Genomic DNA, 16,281 nt, shown 5'->3' with positions numbered 1-16,281 from the left:
CATTGTCTTTGCAATAGATTTTGTGATTCCTTTGAACTCTATAACTGTGCAGTTGGCCCGGATGCTACAAACCATTAATAGGGCCTGTGGTAAACTTACAAGATATGTATGGCATTTGGGACTCCTTATTTGAGAGCTTGGTGCAAACAGGCATAACTCTATTAATGTCACTGGAGTTGTGTCTCCTTACACCAAGGCTGAATCTGGCCTCAGAGTTCCTGGCACCCAGACTTCAAAATAATACATGGGCCAAGATCCTGATAATGTGAGATGTTAACAGTATATATGGTGTTCAAATGTTTTCCAGTGCATACTGTTAATGGCTACCCCAGGAATTTGGAAACTTGACACGTCACAAAAAAAGCAAATTATGAGCTCATACTGTGTCGTGTTTTTATATATAAATGTGGCATTAAAGTGGTATATGATGTACATAGTATCAGATACATTTAAATGATTTCAAAATCTCTCTCTCTCTAAATACTCAGGATATATGATACTTTCAATGGATCAGCATGTTCCTGCAAACATTTAAGCATATGAATAACTTTGTGCCTCACAAAAATAATTGGGCTTGATCCTGCAACCACAGAAGTTATTTATACATGTGCTTGCGAGGAACATAGACTTACTTGGTCAAATTTTCGTAAGTGGCTTCTAAATTTACAGCTGCAATTTTGTGTGTGCAAAGCACCACAACTGAACACACAAAGATAATTTGCACACGAGGGATCCTATTAATTTCCCATCCTCAGAAACCACCCTAATGAACTTGCATGTGTTGCAAAGAGAGTAGATCACCACTTTAAATAGGAAAATTTGCTTAATAAAACAACTTTCTTAAAAGTTAACCAGATCACAACATTTTAAAACAAAATGATCACCTGGTTATAAAACTACTTATCCCAAAAAGCCATAGGCCTAGGGTCAAAGTTCACACTACTCTGCCAAGTGCAAGAAGCTGCAGCTTCCTGCTATTCTTCCATTACAAGGATTTCCAATCTACAAAAGAGGACAGCCAGGGTTAGTAGTAGCTTCCTAACTCACTGGCCATATTGCTGTATCAAACAAACACAAAGTTCACTAGCTACCACCAAATTCAGGTACCTTTAACTGTATAAAAATCATATATTATCTGACTATACTATCTAAGTTGGATAAATGTTATTTATATTGTCAGTTTCTTTCTCTTCCCGAGAAACACGTCACTCCAAAGGTCACAAGTCCTTTCAAAAAGATAAAGAAACTTTGAAACATCCCTTACTCCCTGCCACAGAGTTGTTTCAGGATTACTCCAGAATACATTCCCCCTCAAAAAGGGCTTCCAGTCAACAAGGAATAAACGAGTCATCCACACTGTTTAATTACATCAGCCCAGCCTCATATACGGGGTGCTTCTTCAGTAGGACAAAGGGTGTGTTCTTACTTCCAGTTAACTAACAAGAGGTAAAATCCTAGTAAAGACAATGTAGTTTGTAGTTTTCACATGAGTTGGCAGGTTCAAGTGAACTCTAGTTTGTACCACAGTGTTCAACTCGACCTGCTAACTCACATGATAACTACAGACTGCCTTGTCTTCTTTAGGATTTTACCTCATGTTAGTTAACTGAAGTTTACCAACATGTGGTAAAAACACATTGTTTTTCTTAGCAAAAACAAGGCCTTAATGGCAATGAATTCATTTCCTTGAATATGCATTTCTTCCCTTTTCTGGGCAGTTATTGGATGCTACATTTTAAGCTGGCATTTAGACCATGAACAAGTTGGTTAAAGGCTCCTGTACCTAACAGATAATGTGAATAGATTAAGAAAAGGAAAATCTTAGGCTGAATATCATCAAGATCATACTGACTGCAAGATCTGTTTTAATGAGGATTGATGCTAACAGTTTCCCAATCACCACATCCCCACCAAACCCTTTGAGAGGTCTGTCACAAAGATTAATAATGACCTGAATCATAGAATTGTAGGACTGGAAGGGACCTCAAGAGGTCATCTAGTCCAGTCTCCTGCACTCATGGCAGGACTAAGTATTATCTAGACCATCCCTCACAGGTGTTTGTCTAACCTGCTCTTACAAATCTCCAATGACGGAGATTCTACCACCTCTCTAGGCAATTTATTCCAGTGCTTAACCACCCTGACAGTTCGGAAGTTTTTCCTAATGTCCAATCTAAATCACCCTTGCGGCAATTTAAGCCCATTGCTTCTTGTCCTATCCTCAGAGGTTAAGGAGAACAATTTTTCTCCCTCCTCCTTGTAATGACCTTTTATGTACTTGAAAACTGTTATCATGTCCCTTCTAAGTCTTCTGTTCTCCAGACAAAACAAACCCAATTTTTTCAATCTTCCCTCATAGGTCATGTTTTTCTAGACCTTTCATCATTTTTGTTGCTCTTCTCTGGATTTTCTCCAATTTGTCCACATCTTTCCTGAAATGTGGTGCCCAGAACTGGACACAATACTCCAGTTGAGGCCTAATCAGCATGGAGTAGAGCGGAAGAATTAGTTCTTGTGTCTTGCCTACAACACTCCTGCTAATACATCCCAGAATTATGTTTGCTTTTTTTTTGCAACAGTGTTACACAGTTGACTCATATTTAGCTTGTGATCCACTATGACCTCAAGATCCCTTTCTACAGTACTCCTTCCTAGGCAGTCATTTTCCATTTTGTTGCAATGCTTGCAGAAGAATGGTCTTGTAGTTAAAACAACAGGAAAGGAAGTCTGGAGATCTAAATTCTATTCCTGGCTCTACTAAAAAGACTTCTTGTATGACCTTGTGCAAGTCACTTGACCTCTCTGTAACTCAGTCTCTCCATTTGTAAAATGGGGAAAATATTCATTAATCCATTTGTTCAAATTAATTCATTAGTACTTGAAAATATTAATACTTTGAGATCCTTAATTGGAAGGCACTATGGAAGTGAACAGTATTAACCAGCATTTAATTGATGTACCTGGTATTAAAAAAAAAGATGATAAAAATATATATTAAGTTTAAGATGCACAAACTTTTCAAGGAAAGAAATACTCACTTTTTGCATCTATGAGCCTTTCTCGTGGTGCAGTATCAGAAGAAGAGAGCTGCTCCTTAACTTTCGCAATATCCTTAGGATGAAGGTAGTCAAACAAACTCTGACCAATCAGATCATTCTGTAGATATGGAATATTAAACCAGAAATTAAAAATAAACACATATGTTAAAATTTGGGAAATATTGCATAAATTTTAAAGAGTCACTTAGTTTGTCAGTCTACGACAGCCTGTTCAGTCTATTGCAGTCAAAGTTTGGGCCTCTATTTTCCCCTGAAAAGGTTTATTCCCAATTATATATCAAATATTCATTGTAAAATCACAACTAAAACATAATCATGTCTCCCAAAGCTTTTAGAATATGTACCCTGAATAAAAGGCTGGCCAAAAGAATATTTTTTTGAATTTAGTTTTGAAGTTCATAGAATTTTAATGATGGAGAAGAGGGTACAGAAAATTAAGGAAATGGTAGTATCATAACAAAAGGGTTGGTAAAAGTCAAGCCTTGTGTTAAGTGTACATTAAACCTGACTTTGGTATGATTACGCTGATTATTTTTCAATATAGCTTGTCCTGTTAGATGGTAGCACAAGAGTAATTTCTACTTTGCTCAGATTCCTCATCTTGTCAAATCTCACCCATATTTAAATCATTCTCCCTTACACTGCTCCCGTGAACATCTACTTATATAATACTGGCATTTCCCCCCATATCCAGCTACTATCAACTCAAATGCATTTTGATTTGTTGGTAAACTGATTTAAATGCAACATTGTTTACATAGAGGGTTCCTGTTGCCTGATGGCAAAAGTTGACTCTCAGTACAAACCTTATGTGATTTTATTTAATTAACAAGAAGGGAAAGGCAATCAAGTTACATAAAACAGGAACTAAATGGAAACATTTTCCAGAACAAGAGTAAAATTTTCAAAAGTGTCCAACTGACATAAGAGCCTAGGTACCACTTTCAAAATTTACCTAGGAGCCTAAGTCATTTAGGCACTTTTGATAATGTTATCCTAAGCCTTTTTAGAGGCGAAACAAAACAAAAACAATAGTTTTGTGAGTGGTGAAATAGAGTAGATATTCCTCTTCACTTCCTGGTGCAGCTGAAACCAGAAGCAGTATTACCAAAAGAAGTTTTTTTCCAATCCAGCAAAAAACAGAAATTTTTGTAAATCTTGCAAATTAGCATGTTTTTGAAATAATTCTAGACTCAAACATAGACATTTCAGATGAATACTTCAAAGTTTAGATGTGTATCCAAACAAAACCTTTCAATCTCCTGAGGTCTGTCCATTATTAGTTCCAAAGGTACAGAACAATACCTGACTGTAGTTGAGGATCTTGAAGACTGATTCTGAAACAAACAATATCTTCCCTCTGTCACAGCCCACAACAAAGAGAAATCCATCTGCTGCCTAATAAGGAAAGATATTTGTATTATTTTAAAAAGACAATTACATTTTTTAAGCATTTAGGTACCTTTGTTACACAATAGGATTTCTATATTAACATTAATATCGTTACATCTATAGAAATAATTGAATTAGCAAAGTATGAAATTATGATAAAAGCTTAATCTTTTTGCACTTGGAATTAGATTTTTTTGGCACTACTTTCCTTAATAATGACAAGAATTTAAAGAATTTTAGTATAGTAAAAACTCACATCTTCTCATGTAATATTATAGTTGTACACTAAGCAATTCCTTAAATTAAAATTAAAAAAATCAATAACTAATCTTCTTGTGTTTGATCTATGTTTATTTCATTTTAAATTCATTTGACTTCTTTTGGAAACTAAGTATGGCCCGGATCTTGCAAACATTTCTATGCATGTGAGTAGTTCCACTTAATTCAAGGGGCCTCATGTACATGAGCATTTGTGGGGATCAGGCCCTAACTTTGTAAATTCATATAAATCACAGAACCGTTTAAATAACTCAATCCTGCATATACTCTATTTGGTCATTTAAATGAGATTTGTGAAGCACTGCAAGCCTATTAAATCAATTTTTAAGTCTGTGCTTAAGTATTGGAACAAAAAGGCTATAGCTTATGTTTTTATAGTGTTGATAAAATATATAGATTTTATTTTTACAATCAGTTGAAATACACCTATATGTTGTTTCCTCACCAATCTGAGTTATGACTTTTATGCATCAACTGATTATACACTGAAAATTGTATCAAATGATCGGTGGGTGGGTGTTGTAAAAAAGGCCATGAGCCAATAAGAAATGAGCTGAAAACAATGGTGTTCATTTATTTACTTCTAACTTAATTAACCCAACAACTGAAAATCCTAACGACTAGATGGTAGGGTGCTTTTATGTCAAAATGCTTTTATGTGAAAATAGTTTGAACTGGCCACTTATTTTTTGATCCCTTGATTTTTAGGTGCCCAACTTGATAACTGTGGCTTGATTTTCAGGTGTTGAGCATCCTCTCAAGTTCCACTGACTTCAAAGTGGAGTTGAAGGAGTTCATCGTCTTTGAAAATCAAGACTGTCTATCTCAAGTTGCACCATGGGTCTGGCTAAAGACATAATTATTGGGGTCTTTCCCTTCATCAGAATTAAATTCGTAAATTTTTTACAACCAAAGTTTTAAATTTAGCATTTTTAAGTTGAAACATACCCTGAGAATAAGATGTTTTAATTCATCATCTGACAGAAAAGCAGGTTTGTAGTTTGCTTCTGTATATGGGTTTGTGGCACCTTCAAGAAAAAAGAAAAGAGTGACTACCCCATGTAAATAAACTTAATATACATCCATCTATTATATATAAATATACTCTTGTTTACAAACACTTTTTCTTCCATGCCTTTTGATGCTCCCTCATGTTTTTTTCCAGCTGTGTTCTAATTGCAAGTATCCTTTACACAAGTGGAACACAGCTGAAGGGAACCCAGGAAAGAACGAACACTGGCTGGAAAGTACGCACTGAAGACAAGAACAGGCAGTAATTCCAAATGTTAATAACCCTTTAAGGCAGGGTTTCTCAAACTTCAGTGCACCGCGACCCCCTTCTGACAACAAAAATTACTACACAACCCCAAGTGGGGACTGAGCTTGCCCGAGCCCGGCTGCTCCAGTTGGGTTGGCTGGGGGGCAGAGAGGTGGAGGAAAGGGGCAAAGCTGAAACCCAAGGGCTTCAGCTCCAGGAAGGGGGCCTGTAACATGAGCCCCGCTGCCCAGGGCTGAAGCCATTGGGCTTGGGCTTGGGCTTTGGCCCCAGGCAGTTGGGCTTGGGCTCGGGCTTCAGCTTCGGCCCTGGGTAGTGGGGCTTGGGCTTTGGCCACAGGTCCCAGCAAGTCTAAGCCAGCCACTTTGGGGTCCCGATCCACAGTTTGAGATCCGCTGCTTTAAGGAATAAGAATATTCATCTTCACGCAAACGTGTTTTCCGAATGTTGTGCTGTGCCCTGTCCAAGTGTGCTCTCCACAACAGAGCAAAAACTGAGACATTATTAAAGGGACTGATGTTTTCCATCTTAAATTAATTTCTTGAATGTAGACTCTAATCAACAGTGGCTGAAAGTCATTATTATCTGATGGCTACTCAGGGCCTTTGTGAAACGAATTGGTGATCTCAATCCAATTCTTACTGTTCATGTCTCAGCAGAGGCCAAGAATTTGCATAAGAATTGAGAATGAACTACCATTCACTTCTACAGGTGAGGCAGCTTCCAATGCTGTCATGCCACCCAGGTTGTACCAATTCTAGAGTAATTCTTCTGATGTTATCTCCTTTGAAAAGCAATAAATTGAGTTAAATTGGTAATGAGGTTGCTGATGGAAGATTATAGCCTTACCAATTAAAAGTAGCACAGGAAGTTAGGTTCTTTAACAGGGTGAGAGACAACAAATGTAATTGATAATTCACAAGACAGAAAAAAAATGAATGCCTCCTGGTCCTCCCCTGAGCCACCTTCCCACCTCAACTCCTGACAATTATGAAAGTAACGTGCATAATTATGGCACTATATATATTTATTTAGATTGCAGCTATTTATATATATATATTTAAATAGCTATCTTACATTATATATATATACACACACACACACACACCTCTACCTCTATATAACATTGTCCTTGGGAGCCAAAAAATCTTACTGCGTTATAGGTGAAACCGCGTTATATTGAACTTGCTTTGATCCACCGGAGTGCACAGCCCCGCCCCCCCGGAGCACTGCTTTACCACGTTATATCCGAATTCGTGTCATATCGGGTCGCGTTATATCGAGGTAGAGGTGTATATATCTTTTCATTAATTTAATTTCACGCTGTAACATCTCTGCAGTAAAACCCATACTAACTGTTTATATACAATACTTAAAGTGCCAAAAGACTGTTTTTCTCCCCGTCCTCAGAGAAAAGCAGGCCAATCTTGTAAATTAATAAAAATTGACAGCGAATGCTATAGTTAGGGTTCTGTTATGAAAGTCTCTATGTAACCTTGTTTTGAGCTGCCATTAATTATCTCCAAAATTTTTCTTTTGGGTTAAAGATATCCATACATCTCAACTAAATTACTACTTCTTTGAAAGTTTGGCCAAAAGAGCTGGTCAGCTGTCTGAGTTAGCACAGCATTGAATTAATATGTACTTTCCGGATAAAAAATTATCTAGATCTTGTGCATGGATCACTCAAACAGTTAATCATGTAGATAGACATCTCTGAGGAACTGTCTTCAAATTAATTTTTAAAAATAAAAATTCATCTATAAATTGTTTTTGTGCATATAGTGCTAAATTTCTAGTGAGTCGTTATTATTTGAAGTTCTTTACATGACCATATTGTTCGGTAAACACATTAGCTTCGATAGTTATATTGGGGTGGTTTGGGGAACCTATTCCACTGAAAAGTTCGTTAGTTGTATATGGTTTCCATTTTACAGAACTGTAACAAAATTAGCATTTATTTTTTCTTCTCCCTCTCTCCTGGTCTTTGGTGTTTTTTGTTTGTTTTTGTTTTTTAACAAAACAGAGATGTTAAATGTTAAATACTTGTTTTGATAAAACTATAGTTAAAAAGTTAACCACACAAATCTCAAAATTCAAAAGGTAATGCTCCTACAGAAACCTTAACCTTAATATTTTATACTTGTAGCATTTTGTAGTCCTGTTTTTCTGGTTAAATATATATAATAAAATATACATTACAGCTGAAATTCACCCAGGTGCAGAAAGCTGGCATAAGATCTTCAGCAACATATTAAGTCCTGGAGGGCACAGCCTATGTGTCACAGAGGGGTCTCTGTGCCGGCCTGCATAAACAAGAATGGGCTGGGCTGAGTGAGGATCTACTGGATCAACGATTAAATGGATCCAGAGACCCTAGCAGCCCATTTCTGTGATATGAAAGAGCAGGAAATGGCAGTAAACAAGCTTATAGATCAGTGCTTCTCAAAGTCAAGCTGCCGCTTGTTCAGGGAAAGCCCCTGGCAGTCCGGACTGGTTTCTTTACCTGCCGCATCCGCAGGTTCGGCCGATCGCGGCTCCCACTGGCTGCGGTTCGTCGCTCCAGGCCAATGGGGGCCGCGGGAAGCGGTGCGGGCTGAGGGATATGCTGGCCGCCCTTCCCGTGGCCCCCATTGGCCTGGAGCGGCGAACCGCGGCCAGTGGGAGCCGCGATCGGCCGAACCTGCAGACGCGGCAGGTAAACAAACCAGCCCGGACTCCCAGGGGCTTTCCCTGAACAAGCAGTGGACCAGCTTTGAGAAGCATCCTTATAGATGATACTCTTCTGTACACTGATCCTGGGTTTTGGGGGTGGATTTTGCCTCCCTACACTATGCATTATGCACCTGGGTGAGTTACCTTTCCTGTAGAAAACTTGCCTTTATGTTGCCTGTCTTCCGCATTGTTTAACTGCAATCTTACATTGCCTTTAATTAGTAAGCCAATTTCAGACTGCTTTTGGTCTCAAAGCTGATTTAAATGAATGCTGTCAAAGCAGAGTCAATTTGTGCCAGGATTCTACTACTCGATCATCCCTCACAGAGATTAAGTCTGACAAGAGCATGAGTAATCCAATATAAATAAGGGATTCTGCAGAAGGTACAGTGTTCTCCATGCTAACACATATGAACCATGCTCTCAGTTCGTAAGATCTAGACCAGAACACACCTCATAGCTCAATGCAGAACAAAGATAAGAATTTTTTTTAACTCACCTCGTAATGTTTTCATATGCTGAACAGCCATTCTCAGGACAGTAAGTTTATCTAGCTTTCGGGACATAGCGTTGCACGTTGGTACCAAAGATGCTAATTCATCAATAAAACTGTTCATTTTATCTCGACGTCTTTTTTCAATCTGGCTATGAGCCTCTCTAAGCAATAACAAAAATTTAAGATTGAATTACCTAATGAAGTTTCAAATGGTCAGAAAAAATTTAAAAAAACTAATTTTAAAGTAGTAGACTACAAGGCCCAGCCTGCACCCCTTATTCATAAGGCCACACACACAAAAGTAGTCCCACTGAAGTGAATATTAAAAGTTAATTACTTGTGTGAATAAGGGTTATTCACGGGAGTAAAGGTGGCAGGATGGGGCCCTAATTTAGCATCAGATACTCATATCACAGGCAGCACTGTATGCTGCCTTATTTACAATAAATACTGAAATTATCTGATAAGCAGATTCTATCTATCTATCTTAGGTTTTTTATACTGCTGCCTTGGTATCTGAGCACATCTACTGAGGTACTACGGGCATTATGTAAAAATCAAGCTCAAGATCATAGATGCATAAGTTCCAGTGTGTACAGAACTGGATGAGACAACAATTCATGCCAAAGAATAGCATTAAAAAGTGTAAATATTATAATTCACTATAATATTCAAATTCTTTACTGAAGTATGTGCTTTATGTAAATAAGTTTCCTATTTCATCCTATAAATTACTGTTAAAAATATTTTGGAAAACAGGTCTAAACTGGGCTTTTCCTATTGCTTAGAAAAACTGTGAGGAGTATCATATCATCATTTTGACATTGCACGTTCAAATTCAAAGTGGCTTTTTTCGTTTGTTTTGAATATATTACACAGAATGATAGAATCATAGAATATTAGGGTTGGAAGAAACCTCAGGAGGTCATCTAGTTCAATCCCCTGCTCAAAGCAGGACCAACACCAACTAAATCATCCCAGCCAGGGCTTTGTCAGGCCTGACCTTAAAAACCTCTAAGGATGGAGATTCCATCACCTCCTTAGGTAACCCATTCCAGTGCTTCACCACCCTCCTAGTGAAATAGTGTTTCCTAATATTCAACCTAGACCTCCCCCACTGCAACTTGAGACCATTGCTTCTTGTTCTGTCATCTGCCACCACTGAGAACAGCCTACCTCCATCCTTTTTCAAACCCCGCTTCAAGTAGTTGAAGGCTGCTATCAAATCCCCCCTCACTCTTCTCTTCTGCAGACTAAATAACCTCAGGTCCCTCAGCCTCTCCTCATAAGTCATGTGCCCCAGCCCCCTAATCATTTTCGTTGCCCTCCGCTGGACTCTCTCCAATTTGTCCACATCCCTTCCATAGTGGGGGGACCAAACTGGATGCAATACTCCAGGTGTGGCCTCACCAGTGTCGAATAGAGGGGAATAATTACTTCCCTCGATCTGCTGGCAATGCTCCTACTAATACAGCCCAATATGCCGTTAGCCTTCTTGGCAACAAGGGCTCACTGCTGACTCATATCCAGCTTCTCATCCACTGTAATCCCCAGGTCCTTTTCTGCAGATTTGCTGCTTAGCCAGTCGGTCCCCAGCCTGGAGCGCTGCATGGGATTCTTCTTTCGTAAGTGCAGGACTCTGCACTTGTCCTTGTTGAACCTCATCAGATTTCTTTTGGCCCAATCCTCCAATTGTGCTACATGTACTGTAGCACTTTACAGCCTGGTAATGCTATAACACTTATAGCATGCAATGCTTTTGGTTCCGTTTAAAGGGAGTTAGCCATGCTATTTCTATTCAATGTTAATGGGAACTGCTTTTTAACTACACATTTCCAATAAAAAAATATACCATATTAGTATTTTAATAAAATTGCATGCAGTTCATAAAAGAACAAATCTTTAAAACTGAAAACGGATGGAAAAGCCAAAGAGAAAAAAACCCAAACATAAGCTTTTACTGTGAGACTCAGGCACCGGTGCACAAGGTCCCTAACATGACAGGAAAACTAGAATATCATCTTTTTTCAGTAAGTTAGTTAAGAAATAAAATAGTTTACCTTGCATTTTTTATTCTGCCTTGTTGGTCCGTATATTCCAACCTGATGAGGAGGAAGTTAAAGTACAAAGTCACAGGTTTATTGCCATTATTTTCTACATAATTTTCTAATAATTCCTTTTGTATACACTAAGTAGCTGTTGGTCTTTAGTTACAACAATATTTTGGGGGGTCAGACTGAGTTAAACTGAGTTTAGAAAGGATTTTTATTTACAGTAGATTTTCACAGTAAGTTTCATGTTACTTTCTATTCTAGCTTTAACATTAAGCCCTCCCTGATCCTGCAAATTCTCAGACTCACATGGAGCCCAGCCCCTGTGACTTCAGTGATATGCCACACAAATGAAAGAGTTCACCCACAAGGATCTGGTCTCTAATTAAATCTCTTGGAATGCACATTTTAGTAATAATGTAACAGTACCTTCCGTGTTGGTCATCTTTATCTGTATCCATACCTTCTCTACAAAAATAAAAACAAACAGCATGTCAGAAATACAGTGAAATTAGCGAATGTCAACTTGTTTATGAAATAAGCATTTATTCATGCTTCTTAAAGGAAAGTCCGACATAGTTATCGCAAAAAATCATAATGAAATGTTTCTTTTGTCTTTAAACCCTTTAGTACAAAAAATAATGCATCAATTTATTCAAAGAGAACATAAAAATGTTTCTGTGAAATAGTATGAGGGGACCACATCAATGGAATAAACCAAGATGTTCAAGTAATCGTACCAGGCAGTAAAACAGGCTTCAATTCAGAGAAGGCATCAGTGTTATTAAAATGTCCTTTAATCTACTGATACGTCCTTTTAAGTTTTTCTTCTAAGCAGAAATACTTTTAATCCATTAACAGTCAACTTGCATTGGCAAAACAGAAACAAAAGATTCACAGTAGCAGATTCATTATGGACTCTACAAATAGTCACTCTAAGTTCCACATCTTCAAACTTCAAAGTCTTCAGCTTCAAAAGTTCTTCATGTTCGGTTTAATCTTTACTTCAGGTCACTTCTAAACTGAACATAACTAAGTTATTTAGACTTCTCATTCTGTTTAAGATTCCTTTTTGACTCTTGGTGTTCACATTCTTGCATGGAGTCTGCAGGTGCAGATCAATGAAAGAGAAAAATTCTCTCTTTATACTCCCTCCCCCACCCCATTTATTTAAAGATTTGTTCTTGATCTCTTATTTCAGAGCACCACAATTCATTTTCTTCATTTTAAATTCTTTACTATATCTGTTCCAATGGGAATCTGGAAGTACCTCTCAAAATAGGGTTCGCTTTGAAATTCATCTGGGAGATAATATTCATAGAGGACTTCAATACATTGACGCTAGGGAGCTCCTACCAGTGGATTCTAATCTAGGAGTCTACCTGTAAAGATCTGAGGGTGCAGGTTCTCAGTTTCAGTGGGTCTAGAACCTGGGATGGTGGGGACCCTGCGGTCTGACACTCCCTCATCTCCACAAAGAAAGACAGATGAAACACCACCTCACCAATCTAGGAAGGTCAGACCGCCACAGGAAGTCCTATCAGAATGCCCAAATGGCTCATGCCCTTTACGTAAGCCCGGAAGTGACCAGGGTGGGGTGTCCAAGCAACCAAGCAGAATGTATGCTGCTGCCGGGTCAGCCAGTAAAACAGAAGTTTATTAGATGACAGGAACACGGTCTAAAACAGAGCTTGTAGGTACAGAGAACAGGACCCCTCAGCCGGGTCCATTTTGGGGGGCAGTGAGCCAGACACTCACGTCTGCACTCACTCCACGTCCCCAACCAGCCCCAAACTGACACTCGCCAGCCCCTCCTCTCTGGCCTTTGTCTCTTTCCCGGGCCAGGAACTCACCTGATCGCTTTGTTCTCCAACACCTTCAGTTGGCATCTTTGCAGAGGAGGGGCCCAGGCCATTAGTTGCCAGGAGACAGAGTGCCAGCCATTCTCTGTCCAGACAGTATCACAGGGGCCTTCTTGGGCTCTGCAACAATTGTACACCCTGATCCCCCCACCTAGATACCTAAGAAATGCATAGGGGAAACTGAGGCACCCCTACAGTATTCAGAGGAAACATTAAGAACATTCCCACTTCGTCACAACCCATGTGCACATTATTGATGCAAGCTTACACCCGCTGGATTTCGGAACTACGAAATACTGAACACAGAACTACGCATCATTAAATCCACTTTCAAAAAGTAGCGACACTATCTGGAGAGGCTTGACATCCAGTACAGGTATTCCCCAACCAGAAAAACATGAGTATCTCCAGAAGGCTTGGGCCCTGAGCCAAAGACAGTTCCAGTGAGCACTATTCTTCTCCTGATTTAAGGTCACCATTTCATACCGTCCAGGAACCAGCAATGGGAAAGCAGACACCTTCTTAAGTAAAGGGGAATATTACCAAGGAAATGAGGAGCCCAACTCGGAACCACCCCATCTCCTGAAGCCCTGTAATTTTGTTAACACCGCAACCCACCTACACCTGATAATCCTCCTTCAGACAGTTGCTCAAGACGACCCTTCTGGAAGACTCCACCTAGGAAGGGAATGACCAAAGTGCAACAATCCACTCTGAGGGCCACACCGTAGTTCCTATAATTGTAGGCTGACTAACTAAAATGGCCCATTTCATTTCCTGTGACTGTCAACCTTTTGCCAAAACAATAGCCCAGCTGCTGGTGACACACATCATTTGCTCCCAGACCAACTCATCCCTGACCGAGAGCCAAAATTTGTGTCTCACTTCTGACAGGAGACAATCCACCTAATAGATGTTCATGCATCCACCCCCACTGCATATGACTCCCAGACCCATGGGCAGTTGGAGAGGGTCAAGTCAAGTATTGGAACAATACTTGTGTGTTTTATTAACTTCCATTGGGACAACTGGGTTTCCCCGTTATTATACATCAAGTTCTCCTACAATGGTGCCGATCATGTCTCCACTAGGCAGAGCCCCTTCTTTTCAAATTATGGATATCATCCCCATATCCACCCTGTGTTACCCACAGACTTCCCAAAGCTGGTGGCCGTCGACTGGGTACAGTGAATTCACCATATCCAAGATGAACTCCGCAGGCACCTGGCTGAGGCTAAAAAAGCCTACAAGCGGTTTGTGGGCTGGTAACACCAAGACTGTTTGGCGTTTGTTGTGAGCCAGAAGGTCTGGCTCATCGCAAATCACGTCAGGATGATCAGGCCTTCTCAAAAGTTAGACAATTAGTTCCTCAGTCTTTTCCAAACCTGCAAATAGGGGACAGCAGAGTCGCATATAAGCTGCAACTTCCCCAGTCCCTCTGCATCCATCAAGTGTCCCAGGCATCAATTCTCAAGCCCTGCATAGAGAATCCCTTCCTGGATCAGTCTCAACAACCCATCAGTCAAGATTCAGAGGCATGAAGAATATATCGCGCACAAAATCCTTGCCTCCTGTCTGTAGAGAAGTTGCCTCCAATATTTCATAGCCTGGAAAGGTTACCATCCCCAGGGATGATCCTGGGAGCCCGTGGCCCACGTCCATGCCCCTGAGCTAGTGGAAAATTTTTACTGGGATCGTCCCAACAAGCCAGGCCCAGTGGCGCCCTGGAGAGGAGCATGCCTAAGTGTAAAAATCCAGGGGTTCGGGTCCTCAGTTTCAGTGGGTCTACAACCTGGGTCTCTAACACTCCCCCGCTGCCAGCAAGGGAGATAGTTGAAGCACTACCTCACCAATCATTGCTCATCTAATAAGCATATTTATAGCATGAGGAGTAGCGTACTCCAAACTGTACATTAGAAGACATTCCAGTACCATCAAAAAAGAGCAGAACTTGAGTAGTTTGTTGAGGTCATCAGAGTCTCAATCAGAAATAAAAACTTTGTTACAGATATTCTGTGAAGGAGGGGATGAGAGAGAGATTATTGTTTATACTTACTCAAAAGAAAATCCATCAAGCCTGGAAAGATAAAGAAAAAATTATTACTCAATGTACAAAGAGCATTAGTGCTTACTAGACTACATTCTGACAATTGCTATTGTTTGTCTTAATTTCCAGTTTTTCCACATTCATAAGCACTGACATGCAATTCCGTAGTCTGGAAAAGCAAATAATTTTCATAATCTAAAGTGACAAAATTGTTTATAATCTACTTCCAAAGGGAGCAACTCCCTCCTGGTTATGGTGTGTCTTATGGTTAGGAGAAGAGAACTGTGAAAGATTATTAAACTTAGGCTTTAAGGAACCAGTGTGTTTTATCACTTATTTAACTCTTAAGTACAAATACTACCCTTGAGATTAATGTGAGGACATATCCAAGAGCAGACTTTTCTTTCTGGAGGAAAGAAGGAATTCAGCAGTGCTACCCATTCAGAAAGATAAATATGGAAAAATGCTTTCTTGAGGTAGCAGAAGTTGATAAAATAAAGAATGCTCCAGCTAAATCTGCTAAGATTAATTTAAATTAGAACAGTGATCTTATTCCAAAAAGGCTGGCCAAATGAATATTGCAGGTGAAAATGTATACAGTACATATGTCCAGAGTCTCCAAAGACTACTAGAATTTTGAATTTGGATTTCCCTAAAGTAGAAACTGTCCTTGCGGATCCTTCTCAAAGAATCTTTATTTACTTCATAACTGACATGCTCAATATGGATTAAAAAATTGTCCAGAGAAAATGGAACATTCCAACATCAGACTCAGGACCTAGGATGACAGAATTTGTACAGACTTATGTGAAAACGGGCTATACTCCAAATGGAAATAATTGTGTTAAATAATTGATAAGAGCTTGCTGTAAATTATTCTGATTTTTACTCTTTTACACAGTGATTTAAAGCCTTTGGGTTGGTCTTGAGGTGCTTACTGCAGAATATGGATTATCTCAGGGGTCGGCAACCTACGGCACGCGTGCCAAACACGGCACGTGAGCCGATTCTGAATGGCACGCTGCCTGCCGGTGAAAGGAGGAGGGGCGGAGGGGCCGGAAAGCGCCACGCTGGGGGAAGAAGCAGGGGAGGAGGGAAGCTTGG

At 39.6% G+C, this 16,281-nt stretch overlaps 1 protein-coding gene across 1 annotated transcript in view; it reads right to left on the bottom strand.

Moving 5' to 3' along the window:
• ARNTL (aryl hydrocarbon receptor nuclear translocator like) overlaps positions 1-12,420 on the bottom strand; it is a 42,500-nt gene extending 30,080 nt beyond the window's left edge. Inside the window, exons 1-6 of the mRNA XM_026651241.1 lie at positions 11,698-12,420; positions 11,278-11,319; positions 9,221-9,378; positions 5,679-5,758; positions 4,365-4,457; positions 3,039-3,156 (exon numbers count right to left, since the gene is read on the bottom strand). Coding sequence (XP_026507026.1) covers positions 3,039-3,156; positions 4,365-4,457; positions 5,679-5,758; positions 9,221-9,378; positions 11,278-11,319; positions 11,698-11,729 — 523 coding nt within the window. The 5' untranslated portion in view covers positions 11,730-12,420. The remainder of the gene's footprint in view (positions 1-3,038; positions 3,157-4,364; positions 4,458-5,678; positions 5,759-9,220; positions 9,379-11,277; positions 11,320-11,697) is intronic.
• Positions 12,421-16,281: the final 3,861 nt, after the last annotated feature.

This window comes from Terrapene carolina, unplaced genomic scaffold, assembly GCF_002925995.2.
Source record: "Terrapene carolina triunguis isolate 2854851 unplaced genomic scaffold, T_m_triunguis-2.0 Scaffold96, whole genome shotgun sequence".
Taxonomy (NCBI): Eukaryota; Metazoa; Chordata; order Testudines; family Emydidae; genus Terrapene; species Terrapene triunguis.
The sequence above is the reverse complement of the archived record's forward strand: the minus strand, read 5'-3'. Positions and strand labels throughout refer to the sequence as shown.